The sequence below is a fragment of the Nannospalax galili genome, unplaced genomic scaffold (genome assembly GCF_000622305.1).
Source record: "Nannospalax galili isolate Female #2095 unplaced genomic scaffold, S.galili_v1.0 scaffold162, whole genome shotgun sequence".
NCBI classification, from domain to species: Eukaryota; Metazoa; Chordata; class Mammalia; order Rodentia; family Spalacidae; genus Nannospalax; species Nannospalax galili.
In genome coordinates this window covers 705506-724247 of record NW_008350388.1, presented here as the reverse complement: position 1 = coordinate 724247, position 18742 = coordinate 705506, and the positions used below count along the sequence as shown (strand labels likewise).

At 43.3% G+C, this 18742-nt stretch overlaps 1 protein-coding gene across 1 annotated transcript in view; it reads right to left on the bottom strand.

The window, feature by feature from the left end:
- The window catches only part of Lama3 (laminin subunit alpha 3), a 265360-nt gene that overhangs the window by 143377 nt on the left and 103241 nt on the right, over nt 1–18742 (bottom strand). The window contains exons 13-18 of the mRNA XM_008847651.3: nt 10368–10505; nt 8339–8385; nt 7096–7195; nt 6358–6410; nt 6030–6135; nt 4157–4256 (exon numbers count right to left, since the gene is read on the bottom strand). Coding sequence (XP_008845873.1) covers nt 4157–4256; nt 6030–6135; nt 6358–6410; nt 7096–7195; nt 8339–8385; nt 10368–10505 — 544 coding nt within the window. The remainder of the gene's footprint in view (nt 1–4156; nt 4257–6029; nt 6136–6357; nt 6411–7095; nt 7196–8338; nt 8386–10367; nt 10506–18742) is intronic.

The following is an 18742-nucleotide window of genomic DNA, read 5'->3' as shown; positions in this document are numbered from 1 at the left end:
TAATTTCAGAATGAACCTGACCAAAGACATTAAAGATCTCTACAATGAAAATTTTAAATCTTTAAAGAAAGAGTTTGAGGAAGACATCAGAAGATGGAGGATCTCCCATGCTCATGGACTGGAAGAATTAATATTATGAAAATAACCATCCAACCAAAAGCCATTTATAGATTCAATGTAATGCCAATCAAAATCCCAAAGACGTTCATTGCAGAATTGGAAAAAAAACATCCTAAGATTCATATGGAAGCACAAAAGACCTCAGATAGCCAAAGCAACCCTGAGCACTAAGAGCAATGCCGGGGGGATTACTATACCAGATTTTAACTTGCATTACAGAACCATAGTCATAAAAAGAACATGGTACTGGCACAAAAATAGATCCATAGATCAATGGAACAAAATTGAAGACTCAAATATGAGTAAATGCAATTTCAGCCACCTGATAATTGACAAAGGGGCCAAGAATATTCACTGGAGGAAAGACAGAATGTTCAGCAAATGGTGCTGGCAAAACTGGATCTCCACCTGTTGAAGAATGAAACTAAACCCCTCTCTTTCACCCTGCACAAACGTCAACTCCAAATGGATCAAAGACCTCACTCAATGTGAACCCTGAAACTCTGAAACTGTTAGAAGAAAACATTGGATAACCTACAGATATAGATGTAGGAAAGGATTTTCTAAACCAGACATCAATTGCTCAGGAAACGAGATCAAGAATCAACAAATGAGACCTCATTAAACTAAAAAGCATTTGTACATCATAAAAAGCAACCAAGAAAGTGACGAGAAAACCCACAGAATGGGAGGAAATCTTCACCAGCAACACATCTGACAGAGGTTTAACATCCAGAATATATAACGAACTCAAAAAACAAAAAATCAAGAAAGGAAGTAACCCAATTAAAAGATGGGCTAAGGAGCTGAACAGAGAGTTCTCAAAAGAAGAAATAAAGGTGGCTAAGAAGCATCTTGAAAGGTGTTCAACATCATTAGTAATTAGGGAAATGAAAATTAAAATCCCTTTAAGATTTCATCTTACCCCAGTCAGATTGGCTAAGATCAAGAGAACAAATGATACCAAATGTTGGAGAGGATATGGGGAAAGGGGAACACTCATCCACTGCTGGTGGGATTGCAAGCTTGTTTCTCCTATGGAAAACAGTGTGGAGAACACTTAAAAACTACAAGTGAACCTACCATTCGACCCAGTTATACCACTCTTTGGCATATACCCAAAGAACTCATCCTATTGCAGAGACACTTGTACATCCATGTTTGTTGCTGCTCTTTTCACAATAGCTAAGAGATGGAAGCCACCTAAGTGTCCCTCAACTGACGAGCGGATGATGAAAACGTGGTTCATTTATATGATAGAGTTTTACTCAGCACTAAAGAAAGATGAAATCCTGAAATTTGCAGGTAAATGGATGGAACTAGAAACTGTTATACTAAGTGAAGTAACACAGACTCAGAAAAACAAATGACTTATGTTCTCCCTCATATGTGGATCCTAGCACCAAATCCTGATAAGTGAGTATGTATCCAGACATAACTACAGGAACCAGGATGATGAAAAGGAACCAGGGAGGTAAAGAAAACGAAAGAATCTGAAAGAGAAGGACAGTGGGAAACAGGTATTAATAAGGGAGATATGGATAAAAATGGGGTTATTTTAATGGGAGGAGGGGAAGGTGGATTATACAAGGAACCTTGAGGATAAAGGGAAAGAAGGAGCTCAAGAGAGGTGGGACCATAGGAGAAGGGTAAGGGTATTATTATGGGAAAAATGGGGGCCTTTAAATGGGGAAACTATGGTAGAAGGGTTAGACAGTGAGAGAGATAAATAATGCCTAGGTAGTTTTTAAAAAACCAGAGGGAACCATATTAGTCCAACAACCTACTGACAAATTATACATACAACTAGCTCAAGGAACACAATATATGTCTAGTCAAGGTTTATCTGAGAGCCTTTGGTCTTTGCCCAAGCTCTATCTACATAGCATATGGTAATTAAAAGTACCAGACTGGTGGAACTATCCTTCTTTGATGTTTAACAGCCATACTTTGAGGCCTATACTAATCTGGTCAGAGGGACTTAAAGGACAGTTTTTGCTCCTTGCCCTCCAAGGTCAATTAAGTTCCAGGGAACTATGGAGCATCTCTCAAAATGCCCTGTAACTGTGGTGAGTCATCTGTCCTCTTGATCAAGGAGGCGATGGAGACTCCACCAGATGGACTTGAACCAGTATCCAATTTACAAAGATGAGGGTCAACACCAAGGAAACATTTCCTCCATGCTTCCAAGTGAAGCCAGCCACAGTCGAGCAGGACCTTTGACTTATCTTCACATACATGTTACTAGTAAAAGTAAGGAGCCAGGGGCTCCTCCCAAGCCATGTGGCCCCTGAGGACTAGATCCTCAAATGACCTTAAGAGTAAAAATAAATTGGTTTATCTGGGCCAAGTGTATGGTCTTAAACACCCAAAAGGAAAGTATAACCAAAGATTAAAGGGATCAATATAATTCTTTAAGTCCAGTTGGACAGGGTGGCCCAAAGGACTCCCAGATAGTAACACCGCATAGATCAGGGAAAATGAACAGCAGACCCCATTCTTATCTAAAGGAATATTGGCAACTGATTGCTGCTAGATGAGGAAGAGCTGATCTTCCTCAAACAAGGAACTCTAGATAGGCTGACTAGACTCAGTGGATGGACAAGCACTGGGGATCGGCTGGGGACACTGACAACACAGGGATGACAGAGTATATGGGCTCCAGTGGGGGGGGGGTGCTATGGGAGGGTACCTTTTGTTATGTGGGTATATAGATGAATAAGATTGTTTGGGATGTTCTGTAAGAAATACACACAAAAAATCAATAAATAAATGAGTTATATTTGCTTCATGTTCATTAGTAGATGTGAAAAACATTACCATTGAAATCTACCTGATGACTTTATATCCATGCTCAGATGCCAACAATCTCAGAAAGTAACCGACTGACTAGTAATAATCAGATAAAGATTAGAGACCCATGTGCAAACATCTAAGAGTTACATTAAAAATGAGTTTTTCTGTATGAAACAGTATATTTTAAAATAAAATGGAGATCTTTTTTACAGATTAAAACCTCGTTCAATTTTTTGTCTTATAGGATTTATGCTGAGTATAATATTGTATAACTGTATTAATTCAACTGTGAACCTAAAAACGTACAGGCAGTTTTGAAAGAGATGCATCTTTGGTCTGGAAATTGTTATTGAATATGTCAATGCTGTTGTAATGAAATGCTTCTTCTAATTATGTGGTTATTAAATAAATAATTTTTTAAAAAGATTGTTCTATCAATCTGTTGATGAAGCAAGCGCAGTCGATGGTTAAGGTGGTGAAAATTTTGCATTTCTCAGAGCATATGATTGAAAGTCAGAAATTTTAAAATTTTCTACCTTGCACTGAGGAACAATTTCTGGTGGATTTTCTCTCTCTCACCCCACCTCTCTCTCTCTCTCTCTGGTAACTACCTACAGCGATGAAGAGATGGTATGCTGTGTACTTCCTACCTCCCGGCCTGGTCTCCATCTACACGTGTCACTTTAGCATTCATTTCCATTTCCTTCCTGTGAGGCAAATGTGATAACCACTACACTACAGAAACCACTGTTCATTTCCTTCCTGTGAGACAGGCCCTTCTGCACTTCCAGAGTTTTCTTACCCATCTTATTCTAATTTACTTGACCTTTCCACTCCTCACTCATGGAGAAGCAGCAGGAACTGAGTCTCATTGACCCAGGAGCCCAGGCCTGTGCCAGCCAACCCATGTTCCCTTTCTCACAATGGAGCTGGTCTCCCTGTTCAGCCCCTCCATGCTGTGACTTGTGGAGGGCCTTCAGCTTCCTGTTCTCACAATGCATAGCTTTTTGGCCCTGTCCACTTCAAACTCAGGAGTTTGGGGTGCAACAGAACGGGTTTCTATGGGCACCCAACTCTCCTATTCTAATTGACAAAGGCACAGATTCAATTCCAATCCTCCAGCTTGTCTGCCTCCTCACACCTGCTTCTCATCTCTCTTCCCAGGAATCACAGCACAGGCAGGAAAGTGCGAGATGGCTTCACACAACACGAACATGTAAAGAAGCCTTCAAAGACTCACCTCTGGCACCCCTTCCCCTCAACATGCTCTCGGCATTGGCATACTCCCAAGGGCCCACTGCATATGGAGGTGAGTGCCCCACCAATGTCACACTGGCATCCTGAAAGTCAAGAAACAGCTGAGGTTACTGACAAACCACTTCTAGAAACTTGCCAGAGGCTTCCCTCCTTCCATGAGAAGAGATTGCCAATAATCTCAGGGTATGGTGGCTGCTCTCTTGCCTCTTTATATCTTCTATTTGGCAGGGACAGCCCTAACAAAAGTGGCCTGTCCCTCCATATGTCCACCTCTAATCTGGGGGTACATGACTACAGGCCAGATGGAACACTGTTGTCCAGTGGAAAGGGACAGTAGCGTGGGGGCTGACATGGTTAAGAACAGCACTAGGGGTCTGGGAGACGGCTCAGTCAGTAAAATGCTTCCCACACAAGCATGAGGAACGCAGCAACAAATGCCTGTGATCTCAGCTTTGGGGAGACAGAGGCAGGAGGATCCCTGAGGCCTGCTGACTGGCCAGCCTCGTCAAATCAGCAAGCTCCAGGTTCAGTGAGAGACCTGGTCTCAAAAAATGGTAGAGAAAAATTGAGGAAACCCAATGTCAACCTCTGGCCTCCACATACATATATGAACATGAACACACACACACACACACACACACACACACACACAGGAAAAACATAGCACTACTGTAAATAATTATGCTAGGTAGATGATGTGAGAGATTCAAGAGTGAGTAGCTTATGGACCAACCACTTCTTCAGTTTCACTGTTTAATACAGTCCTATCTCTAAGTATCTAGTTTTTTTAGATAATGTGAAATATAGCTTTAAGATGACTTCTTTTTCTTTTGACTTTTTTGAGACAGGGTCTCCCTATGGCCCCAGCTGGCCTAGAACTGCTATGTAGACCAGGCTGGCCTGGACCTCACAGAGATCTGCCTGTCTCTGCTTCCTGAGCACTGGGATTAAAGGTGCATGCTACCATGTCTGGCATTATATATTTTTAGATAGGCTCTCACTATGTAGCTATCCTCACTGACCTGGAACTCATCATGTAGACCAGGATGGCCTTGACTTCATAAAGATCCACCTGCCTCTGCTTTCGAAGTGCTGGGATTAAAGGCATTTGAAACCACACCCGACCTTTAAGAAGACTAACTCTTGATGTTATTTTTATTTACTTTTATTTTTTTTTAAAAATATTTCATTTAGGGGCTGGAGAGATGGCTCAGCAGTTAAGAACACTGGCTGTTCTTGCAGAAGACTAGGGGGGAATCCCAGCATCTACATGTCAGCTGACAACTGTCCGTAACTCCAGTTCCAGGGTATCTGACAGCCTCTTCTGTCCTCTGCAGGCATTGCATGACATGGGTGCACTTACCTACATAACGAATACACACAAAATAAAAAATAATCTTATTTTTTATTTTACATGTATGAGTGTTTTGCCTCTGTGTATGTAAATGTACCATATGCATGCAATGTCCGCAGAGACCAGAAGTAGGTGTCAGATCCCCTGGAACTGGAGCTATAGATGGTTGTTAGCCACCATATGGGTACTGGGACTTGAACGTGAGTCCTCTGGATGAACAGCAAATATTCTTAACCACTGACCCATCTCTCTTGCCTGATGTTATTTTTAACATTAACAGATGCCCTCCCATCCCTGTCTTGTATTTTACAATTGAACCAACAGTGTTCTGGTGCAAAGTAGAGGCATTTGCAGTTTACAGTGAATGTTAACTGAATATCTGGACTTCTCAAGACAGTGTCTGAGCACCATCCCTGAAAGGTGACAGAGGACCAAGAAGACAGGGTTCTGCAGTCTGTCCTTTAGCACTTCACACTACGAAGACCCCACCAAATGTATTTACCTTGACAGCCAAAGTAACTGCTCTTCTCCAAAGCGAAGTATCCATCTTCACAGGTGTCACAGGCATCACCAGTCACACGAGCTTTGCAGCTGCAGTCACCATCTTCCTGTAGTACAATAAGTCAGATGATAGCATTTGATACACAGAATTTGCTAACCTTCAAGATTGAAAACACACTTACTGTACAACAGGAAGTAGTGTAGCCAGGATCAGAAAAAGGATGACCATGAACTGAATGACTAGATGGGTACCAATAAACTCCCAGAAATCCCGCAATCAACTGCTACAGCATCTTACTGTGATCACATGAAAAACTGGCCCATGTTACCTGCCCGCACTCTGCAATTCCACTCAGTGTCCCTGCCTCATGGCACTGGCATTCTGTGGAGAGAAGAGAGGGTCTTTGAGCCAGGAGGTACACAAAGAGTTTCCTGCTCTGGGGACATTACACGCCTGCAATGTGTGGATGGGTTTCCCTGCAGACTTCAGTAATATTACAGATTGTGCAGGTTTGCAGAACCAGCTGATCAATATCATCCATTTAGAGTCATGGTTAGCTTATGGCTACTCCAACACAGCTGCAGCATCACGGGGTTTATGAAGGATTCTAATGTCAAGGTTATTATTGATGTGACTGTATAAAAATATACTCACACCTGAACATAGTCATTTCACTTAGCACCTTTAATTCCACTTTAAACTTGGTGTTCTGGCTTTAATACATGCATAAAATTAATGTGCAGTAGGCAACATGTAAGTTTCATAATACATACATAAAATTAAGCCAGAAACAGTGGCTTATGAAAGCAGAGGTCAGAAGCATTTCTCAAGTGGCTGCCTTTGCAAATAACAAATTGAATATGGAAACAGAATGTAAATCAATCCTTGGTTTTGACTTTGAACACATCAGAAGTTCTGCTCAAAATGGAGGTGGGAGCGTCTACACACTACACAGAATGCTGAAGAAATCAAGTTGGGTTAGCAAAGAGCTTTTCTGTGAGTATGGGCCCGGAGAAGGGGTAAATGGAGGGGCAGGGAAGGAAGTGCTCTGTGTAAGACAGCTTACCTGAGCATCCACTGGGGTTCTCCGGCACCAGATTCCAATATAATGGTTTGCAGATATTGCAAGCAGGACTTTCAACATGAAGCTTGCATTGGCAATAGCCCTTCAAATGAAAATCAAACTACCATTTGGCATCTTGGAATTAAGATCTGTTTTCAAGCACATGTTTTAAGCAAAGCCTTGTCATCAAAATAAATTTTGGTCATGAACAGTAAATTAAGGGGTTGATTAAAGCCCTAGGTTGCTTTTAAGAGTTTTCTGAACTTTTTTAGCATTCACTACCTTTTATACACACAATATACATGTGTGGTTAAAAAGCAATTGTGAAACACAGACAAAGAGAAGCCTAAAGATCTCTCATTTCAAATATTGTCGTGGCTGAGGAGAGCACTCAGTCAATAAAGTGGTTGCCTTGTAAGCATGAGGATCTGAGTTTCATGCCCAGAACCCAGCTAGGCATGACGGCACGCCCCTTCTAATTTCAATGCTGGGGAGGTGGGAAGAGGCAAATCTCTGGGCTCACTAGTCAGCCAGCCAGCCTAGCCTATATGGTGAACTATAGGCCAGTGAGAGGCCTGCTTCATAGAAGACAGTGAGGAATGACACCTGAGTATGTCTTCTGACCTCCAAACCCATACATGTGCACGCAACGCACACAAATATTGCCTGTATCTGTGGATGCTGTTACAGTATAGACTATAACTGTCAAAGAAAAATAATTGGAATAGTCACCAGGAAAAACAATGCTTATCTGTGGGTGCTTTATGAATGCAAGACTCACTGCCTAGCTTCTGCATCGTCACTCTGTCGAGTGGCGGCCTCCTTCCCACTGAGGCGCCTCCCTAGAATCTGAGGCCAAGGAGAGAGATAATTCCTAAAGGGCTTAGAAAATTGTTCAAAGCACCCGAGCATTTTCTTGGGATAATATAAAGAATATGTAAGGATTTTGAGCATGGTAGTTTTATTTAACATGTTCCTGGCCATGGACGGAAACTTGATGGCTCTCCATGATGGCAAAGCCTCACAGCAAGAATTTACTCTATAGGAAGAGTTCAAACCAGGACTCCGTGATACAAAGTTAAATAAACCTTATTGAAAACAAGAAGAAAAAAAACTCTCAAAAAATCACATACATGCTTTGAAAAAGAACCTTAGGCTCTAAATAATTTGGTCCTGGGTTTTATTTTAATTTCTAGAAGTTCCCACACGGTTAGTATTGACTCTTTTACATAAATCCTCTACTTACCAAGCTGGAGTCAACGGTCCCAGCTGGGTCACAAACACTGCTGGAACCTGTTTATGATTTAGAAATGTTACAGATGTCTGGCTGTTTGCTTCGGTGTTTCAAATTTTTCAATTTTTGCTTCTTAAAAAAATAGTGCATCTATATTTATAGTTATACAGCCCAGACAAGTGACAGACTTTATGTGCAATTCATAGTTTATGATACTTGATCTCCAAATTACCCTTTTTGTCACTAAACAACTCTTTGCCCTGCCTAGGAATAAAACTTTTCTTCTAATTGATAAGGGTTAGGAAAAATGTGGAATTTTGAGCATCTTTAGAATTGTCCAGAAGAGGGCAATATTGCACCAGTCAAAGGAAGTTAAGAGAATTTCTAACTTCCTTGTATAGCGGGAAAGGTAATTATCCCAGTTCCCTGCTCCCCACCTGTGCTAAAGTACTTCATGAAGTCAATTAACATGTGTTCCTTCATCGGATAATCTCACTGAGAATGTGCAAAGTTTCTGTATTATTATGGTGAAAACAAATTGGATGAGCCTGTTCTGAGCCTCATTTTGAGATCATAGAAACATAACCATAATAGGATCATGTATTCTCTCTTATTTTGATTTTTTTTTAAATGGTTCCCCCTCTGTAGAGGCTGGGCTAGGATTCACAAGGTAGACAAGGTGGGTTTAAAATCACAGCGACTGCTCCCCACCTGTGCTAAAGTACTTCATGAAGTCAATTAACATGTGTTCCTTCATCGGATAATCTCACTGAGAATGTGCAAAGTTTCTGTATTATTATGGTGAAAACAAATTGGATGAGCCTGTTCTGAGCCTCATTTTGAGATCATAGAAACATAACCATAATAGGATCATGTATTCTCTCTTATTTTGATTTTTTTTTAAGATGGTCTCACTCTGTAGAGGCTGGGCTAGGACTCACCATGTAGACCAGGCTGGCTTCAAACTCACAGAGATCTACCCATCTGTGCTTCCTGAGTGCTGGGATGAAAGGCCTGCACCACTGCACCTGCAGGGTCATTCTTAGAAACTGCCCCTTAGCTTTTTGCCTTGGTTTCCTCCGTGTCAAGTCGGCCTCAGCTTTTCATGATGTCTGTCCTCCCCTCCTGCCTTCCTCACCCTCAGGTCTGTTTCTGTGTTTTTCTCTAGCAGTCCACATCACCTTGTGCATGGTCGAGGCTGCTCTGCGTCTGCTGGGGCACTTTTGTTCCTGATACCCACACAGGCTCAGACCCACCCTGGGATCGCCTGGCCTTCCAGGGATGCTCAGGCCTTCTCAGGGGCAAGTTCCTGAGACTGCTACCCGCAATTTCCCTCAGGGAACTCTGGTCTGGAGAATTCTGATTAGGAAGGCTCTGGGAGACGCAGTCTGCTCTTCCATCCAGTCTCGGTGGGCTCTGGATGCTATATTGCCAGTGCTACCAGGAACAGGGAGGGTTCAGGCAGAAACCACATTCTTCTGGTAGAAAGTCTGAGTCAGTCTTGCACAAATAAGCCCCTCTATAGCATGAGACCTCTGAAGTCACCAGGCAGGACTGTCATGCCTGGGGCTGCCCATGCTATGGGGCTATGGGAGAATGGCAGGCAGCAGTTTCTGTTTCTGGAAAGAGGGACGGGAACACAGCACACTTCCCAGTCAGCAGCGTCTTAGCACTGAAAACCACTAAGGAGAGAAGACACTGATACCTTGGGCTGGGGGCAAATAAATATGAGGGAAAACTCCAAGGAGTCCCTCTCAGTTCACTGCTGCACACAGAAAAGTGACATGGGAACTGAGGCACCCAGCTCTATTAGGCACAGAAATTTACATTGTTTTCATTAGGAACAAATTATCTCTGAATTTCTTTGAGGTTGTATACGTAATTTATGTATGTTTAGTGGAATTGCACTAGGGAAGATTGGGCCAAATATGTACGGGTGGCAGGGGTGGGGGGAGCGGTTTAAGGATGGGCAGTCTCTGAGAGACTGGCTACACCCACTCAGACAGGAAGCAGCCCTCCAGCATGCCACTGGCTACCTTACCTTGACAGTGGGGAAAGTCATAGGCTCCTGAGAGACACCTATCACACTGCTTTCCCGTTACCCCGGGCAGGCATTCACACTGGCCAGTCACTGGGTCACAGGGTGTTGGGTAGGATCCAGCAGCTGAACACTGGCAGGCTAGGTAGAAAGAACTTGTTCAGGTTCAGGCCATGAGGTATGTGAGTGCATAGTACAGTCCTGGATTGGACCCCTGAGATGGGTCCAGGAAGACCAAAAATACAAGCTCCTTACCTCTTAAGAGCCCTGGAACTTAAAAATGCATTGGTTGATCTAACCTGAAGTTTTTCCTCCCTTAAATGAGAGGGAATCTACTGGATAAGACTGTTGTAATGAGCCTGGCCAATGCCCACCATAGAGAGGACTTAATAAATGCTAGTTTTATTGCTCTTGTTAATTTTGTGCTCCTCAAGATTGGGTGGTAGTAGATGAGGACTCTGGAGTGCTTCAAAGGAGGAGGAGGATGAGGATGAGGAGGAGGAAGAGGAGGAAGAGGAGGAGGAGGGAAGGAAGGAAGGAAGGAAGGAAGGAAGGAAGGAAGGAAGGAAGGGAAGAGAAGGAAGAGGAGGAGAAGGGGGGAGGAGGAAAGGAACAGCTGACAGGACATGCTAGTCTTTGGATGGTGAGCTCCAACTCCAAATCCCATTGGGATCAAACTCAAACGATTCCAGTCCAGTCAGCCTATTAGTGTCCTTCAGTTTTTCCTCCATCCTCTTCTCTTTATATTCATTTTCTCAAGGTCTAGTGTGGTTGAACAGTCATGGGAAATGTATGTAGGCAGGGTTGGGAATGATGGGGAAAGTTATCCCAGAATCATTTGTCCCATTCCATCATCTCTTAAGGGAATAAACAGGCATAAAAGGAGGGGAGGGATTCTGACCAGTAACCTCCTAGCTCTCTTCTCACTGGGTCAGGTTCTATGTCTCTGTGTGGATGAGCTCCCAGCAGTTGCTCAGTGTCACCCCTATTTGTGCTTTGAGGACCTTCCTCCTGTGAGGAGTGATTGGGGGCGGGAATGTTCTGGCTGATTTCTTAGAGCCAAAGAAAGGTCTTCCAACTTTATAAGTGCTGGAAGGAACTGAGGAGATGGTCTCATTGAATCCCACCATTACAACATGGAAGGAAGTTAAAAGGTATTCTTGAAGTGACTAAGTTAGTCTGTGAAGCAAGGGGTTACCCATCCCCTCTGAGTCAGACACATTTGGATCCAAATACCAGCTGTGCCCCTTATTCCCACACTCACCGCTGGGTGACTTAGCCTCTTTAAGCCTCCATTTCCTCTCCTGTAAACTGGAGAAGATAAAAGTATCTACCTCCTGAGGTCATTAGATAATTACTAACCACTAGGCATGGAAAGTGCTGAGCATGGCGCTTGGCATCAAGGAATCACTGTCCTTGCTCTTTAATAATGTTATTATTCTAATTCCCATCTCCCCCAGTGCTTGGAAAGATGTTCCTTTTACTCTTCCAGACTGAATTAATGGGAGCCAATAATTTTCTATTTCTGGCTGCCAAATTTATATTCAGTGGACTTAGTAAAAAAAAATCATTATATACGTGTGTGTGTGTGTGTGTGTGTGTGTGTGTGTGCAAGAAAAGAACAGAACATAGATGAAATGATGAAATCGCCACTGCAATCTTGTATACATAGGTAGCATCTGGATCAGAAAATCTTCACATGATTAAGCTTTGGAGCACAGAGCCCTTGTAGGGACTAGAGACCTCAACTCTTCCTCATCCTCAGGCAGGACATGGCCCAGTGCCCACAAAGGGATTCACTGTAAAAGAGCTTTTAGTATGAACAAGAATGAACGATAAGTTTGCCCTATTGTCACTATAATCATGACATAAACTCACTGATGGAGGGGAATTGAACTCATTCCTCATTCAAATGACCTGGAAATCCAACAGACTATGTGGCTTGTTCAAGGGGACACAATTAGTGGCAGATCAAGAGCATTTACTACACTCTTCCGTTTTTACAGTCATCATTCTGGCAGACAGTGATGGACCTCCTACTGTATTCAGCAGCATGGCTGGGTATTGTGGTAAAGGAAAACATACAAATACATATTCCTGATCCCAAAGAGCTAAAAATCCATAGGAGGAGCTGGAGAACTAGTGACATAGCACAAACGGTCACAGACCACAGGAAGCTACATGGGAACAACATGTCTCGGGCCATACTGCAGCTGTTGGGAGGCCTCGGGACTAGGGCTCAGACGCACTACTGTATCTCCACCCGGGTTCTTTCCTGGCTCATGGCCCCAACAAGCCTGTCTGCCGAGATTAAGTCTCTTTACCTAGAGGCAAATTTCTGGGGAAGTGTTCTTGGCCTCTGTGATGGTTCTTTGGTTATTTTTATGAGTCAGTTTGGTTAGGCTGTGGCAGCCAGAGTTTTGATCAAACATCAGTGTCAATATTGCTATGAAGGGTTTTTTTCATGAAATTAACAATCAAATCAGCAGACTTGCTGGACATAACGATGCATTCCTATAATCTCAGCACTCTGGAGGAACCTAGGCACCCAACTAGGAAGGGCATAATTACCATAATAGTCAAAACAGCAAATCAGAAAAGCCTGACTCACAGGGATCCAAGGTGCTGGTCAGACAATCCTGTGTTCCTAGAAGTGAAACACTTGGGGGATCTGCTGGATTCCTACTTGATCCATGTAAGGGAGAGAGTTCTACATCAAGTGAACAAGAGCCTAACTTAAAAATTGGGAACAGAGAGTCATGTCCAAGAAAGTAATTCCTATACTTGAGCCAGTTTAGACCCAGAACTCCTTGAATGAAGGAGAATGTATGTCCTTTTGAGGATGTAGTTCATGACGTCACCCAAAATTTATACTGTTAATATTTTTCCAGCTTTCTCCAAAGGCGTCTATGACCCTGTCACCATGGTGACTATGGATTGGGGGTGTGCTGGATAGCTTTAGTGTCAACTTGACACACTTGTGTTGAGGGAGCCTCAATTGGGGAACTGCCTTCATTAGACTGGCCTGTGGCCATGTCCATGGGGAACCTTCTTGATTGTTGAGTGATGTGGGAGGGCCCAGCCCATTGTAAGTGGTGCCACCCCTGGGCAGGTGGGCCTGTGTTGCATAAGAAAGCAGGCTGAGCAGGGGCCAGGGGAGCAAGCCAGTAAGTAGCGTTCCTCCATGGCCTGTGCTCCAGCTCCTGCTTCCAGGTTCCTGCCCTGAGTTCCTACCTTGGGCTCTCTGATGAACTGTGACCTGGGAGATGTAAGATAAAATAAACCCCTTCCTCCCCAAGTTGGTATTGGTCAGAGTATTTTGTCACAGCAATGGAGAAACAAACTAAGACGGGGGAAAGGAAATAATCAGAATTACCAGAGATTACTGGATAGAACTGACATGAGTTTTAAGAAACCGCAAATGTTACCATTTCACTAAAGTCATAGTATGGAGGTGGGTAATCAATGAGTTTTAGCTTAGGTCTACTCCCAGTGGGTTCAGGATCCCAAACCTATTCTGTGGTTATTTCCCCAATTCTGGAATTGATAACTAGATTAGACAACTGAACAACTGACAAAATCTTCCCAATGTTTCCCTGACCTGTAGAGTGAAGGCCATTAGAATGAAAAGGTCAAGTAGAAGTCAAGACTGGCTTCTATAGGTTCTGCAGATGACTGTGCATGCTCTGAATAAGCACCCAGCATGTGATGCTGTTTCTCCCACAACCAGCATGCATGGGTCCCGAGACCAAGGAATGGGAGTGGGCATGGTATCATTCACCATTTCCCCAGCAAAACTGTCAGTTCCTGTCCGTTACCTATTTTGTGCAGGTATTAGGTCTAGGAAGAATACTTCCACTAGGGGGCACCACATGATTCCATTGAACTACAAGTTAAGCTTGCTACCTGGCCACCCTGGGCTCTTCATGCCTTGAAATCCACAAAGATGGTTGTGATGAGTTTTTCCTCTGGCTACTAAGCAGGAAATGAGACCGCTGCTCTAACAGTAAAGAAATGTCTGAAATACAGGTGATCCCTTAAGGTCTCTCCTAGTACCACCATGACCTGTGATTAATATCAATGGAAAACAATCCCATTCAGTCAAGATTACTGATGGTGTGGACCCTATGAGACGGAAAATTTGGGTCACTTTATCAAGTAAAGAACCATATCTGTGTGAGGTGCTTTCTGGGGGCAAAGAGAATTGGGAGTGAGGAGTGGATAAGATTCCAACTATGATCACCTGATCAGTTAAGAAACGAGGACATAGCTATCACCAGTATTTATGTTGTCATGAATGCATTTTGCATACACGTCTTTATTTCCTCCTTTCATTGTCTTCATCTATGGGTATGACTTTCCTGCAAATGTCTCCTGTCTTACATAACCTTATAACCAAAGTTAGTCTTACGTTTTAAGATCATTTAGCACTACTGAGTCTGCCCTCATATTGTGGAATCAGCTTATTCAAATCTAGCTTGCCTTTAGGAAAACAATGTAAACAACCTCATTAGGCCTTGGGATCCTCTTGCAATAAACTCTTACAAGCTAAGCTAAACAAATAACTTTAATCTTAGACTATGTTCTCTATTTCTCCCTCCTTGTTCCTGGTCCACAATTGTGTGTGTGTGTGTGTGTGTGTGTGTGTGTGTGTGTGTGTGTGTGTTGTGAAAATATTTCTGAAAGTAGCAACATTGAAAGCAACAAATTATTCATAGTTTATGCTGCAAGCAACAGGTAAAATTAGATTGATATCTGTTTGTGGTTGTGTTTGCTGTTCTGGGTCACTAGGGGTCAGGAGAGGAAAATCCTTCCCTGTCATGCTGGAAATACTGTTTAAAGCAAAAAAGAGAGTATATTTTTTTGGAATAATAAGTCCAAGAGAAATCAGAAGAAGGAGTTCAGAGAACAGAGGAGGCTCACTCTTATTTGAACAACTCCAAGAATTAGACTGTCTTTGCTCAGGCACTGCCACAGTATGGGATCCACCACACTTATCAAACAAGTTGAGATGTATAGATATTTTTTTTGTCTTTTTTGAGATAGGGTCTCCTTGTAGCCCCAGCTGTCCTAGAACTCACTATGTAGGACCAGGCTGGCCTTGAACTCACAAAGATCCGCCTGCCTCTGCCTCCCAAGTGCTGGGATTAAAAGCGTGTACCACCACACCCAGCGAGATGTATAGATGTTATGCTATTGCATTTAAGTTATGGAATGTTAAGAAGAAATGGGAATATCACCCCAAAACTCCACATCCTCTTCTGAGGAAAGGGTGTGTTTTCAGTCATAGGCAGGATAACTATACCATATCAGGCAGGATTAGGACCTTGTCATGGTTTTCATTCAGAGATTGAGCATAGTTCATGGAAATGCATGTTTCAAGGTAATGGGTGAATCCGTTGTACTGCCTAGTTTTATGTGTCACCCTGGCAAGGCTGACTCCCAGGTGTTTGGTTAGGTACCAGGTGAGGTGGTGGTGTGAAGGTGTATTTTAGACGAGGATTAACATTTCAATCAGCGGATTTTGAGTAAAGCAATGTTCCCATTTCTCCCTACATTGTGTAGGTGGGTGTCACAACTTTGCTGAAATCCTCTAGACAAAAAAACTGACAGCTTCCTAAGAAACAGGAATTCCTCCTCCACCCTGTCTTCCCATACCTCAGCTGGGGAATCAGCTCCTCTCCAGCTTGCCGGTCTACCCTGTGGATTCCAAACCTTGCAGCCCCTACAGTGACCTGAGCCAATTCCTTACATAAATCCCTCTACACAGATGCAGGTCAGATGGAGATGCTTAGCCAATTCAAACTCTGTCTGCTATTGGGCAGCTTCTTGGCACACAGTGACTGTGCCTCTGCAGCATAGCGTGAATGGCACAGATGCTGGCCCCACAGCCACAGGGACTGTCCTGGGAGCCTCAGGAGACATGCTCGCACTCCGGAGGTGAAATCAAAGACTTGACCTTAAACACACATGTTGTTTAAAAATGGTGAGTTACTCTATCTAGCACTGAGCCTTTTCATTTTACTACAAGTACCCTCAAAGCGGTCAAATTCCAAGCACAAACCTCAACACTGGCAGCTGTTTTCACACTCTTGGAAATACTCTAAGGCTTTCAAAATAGCTCAGTTCCCGCCTTTGTTTTGGTTGGGTCCTTTGAGTTTCTGAAGTAATTACCCCTTCCCATCTACTCTGCACATAGGTCCTAAGACACTTTTACTCACGAGTATAAAAATACTACAGGTTGAGTGTCTCTTATCTCTGATGTTTTAGAACCACAAGAGTCTCCGATATTTGAATATACATAATGAGACATCACATCGTACAGATGGGGACTCAAGTCTAAACACAAATTTCATTTGTTTCATATGCACCTTATTCATACGGCCTAAAGAGAACTTTGAACAATAGTTTTAGTGCATGTGCATTTCTCTAATTTATTATTTTTATTTTATGTGAATGAGTGTATTACCTGCATGTGTGTAAGTGCACCTGTGTGCAGTGCCCTAGGAGGCTAGAAGAAGGCATCAGATCCCCTGGAATTGGAGTTACATATGATTGTTAGTCACCATGTGGGTTCTGGGAACCGAACCCAGGTCCTCTGCAAAAGCAGCCAGTGCTCTTAACCACTGAGCCATCTCTCCAGTCCCATATTTTGGTGTTTTTAACTTAAAATTTTTTATTTTATGTGTATGAGTGTTTTGCCTACATATATGTAAGAGTATTGTGTATGTACAGTGCCCTCAGAGGCCAAAAGAAGGTATTGGATCCCCTGAACTGGAGTTACAGATGGTTGTCAGCCACCATGTGGGTACTGGTAACCTGGTCCTGCAGGAGAAGCCAGTACTCTTAACCACTCAGCCATCTCCCCCGCCCCTGTGCACATGTATTTTAGCTGTGTTCTGTCACATGAGGTCAGGTGTAGACTTGTCTACTTTTCTACCCTGTACGTTTCAGATTTGAGGATAGTGAGATGGCTCAGTGGGTAAAAGTGCTTTCCAAGAAAGCTTGATGTCCAGAGTTCAATCCCCAGAACCTGCATAAATGTGGAAGGATAGAACTGACTCCACAAAGCTGTTCTGGCCTCCACATGCGCACCATGCCATGCACGCACCCCTGCCCATCACATGCACACAATAATATATTTTTTTTAAGTTTCTGGTTTTGGAGTATCTTGGATTTTTATTTTCAGACTAGGGTTCCCCAACCTGTAATAACAGAGGCTCAATGGGGACAGGAAGCTTGTCTGACATGCTCTCCACTGTCTTACAGTCCTGGCCCAAGGTTCATGCCGAATACATGGTTGTTGAAGGAGCACGAGAGCAACTCTAGACGTCTTTCTTTGTGTCCTAACCTGAATGCTCCTGGTAGGGGTTATCTTGTTGAATCTTGCAACGTGGCCACCAGGTAAGTTCTGCTATGGATCATGTCATCCTTTTCACTTTGTCCACAGCACATGGACAACAAGTAAATTCAGAGTTTCATGGAGTTCCTTATTGTATAATGATGCTTTTATTGCCCATGATTTTGGAGCTTTTCCTTCTGGTAGGAAAACAGGCTGGTACCTTAATGCCAATAACCAGTCTCAAAATATGTCTCTGGAATCGAGCATTGGATAAGTTAAATCTGTACAGAATCTTAAGCCTTTCCAACAAACCACCTTGTTTTATTAGGTAAAAATTGAACTATAATTTAAGGGCCAGCTTAAGGCAAAATCGTATAAAGCTTGGCTCCAGAGTGATCTCCAGCCCAGCCACATGCTCTTTGTTGTGGCCTGGCGTGACTGGAGGCTCTCCCAGGGGCATCCCAGGAGATTCCCAGAAGCCTCTGGGATAGAAGTCTTCCCCAGCACCATTCACCCTTAGATGTGTGCCTTTGTTCTCAGCCTCCGGCTAGTTTCATGATTGTGAAAATGTGCCAACTAAGAAAGAGGCTGAATTTTCACTAGTGACATATTTTCTAGGGTTTTTAAAGGAAAGCGTGTTACATAACCCAAAGACTACATCGGACTCTAATGAGGATAGTTCTGGGTGCTGGTCAGGTCAGTGTGTCTGAGGCTTAGGGGCACCTGCCCCTCCATATGCTTTCAGCTCATGTGTTGGGGACCCCTGCTGTTTTGGGTTGTAGTCTCTCCATGTCCGGATAGCCACAAGCCGGCTCGGCACAAATGGAAGGACTCCTTTTCTCAGCAGGGCACCTTCCTACTCTCTTCCTGACTCACCTTTTGAAGTGCCCGTCACAGATACATGTCCTCCGGCACAAAAACTGCCAGGTTTTTCCTGTGTGATAATCAGGCACTGTCTGACAGCCTGACAAAAGCCCACCACCACATGTAAATGGGGCATCCTACAAAGCACCTATCAACTAAGGCTTTTGCTACT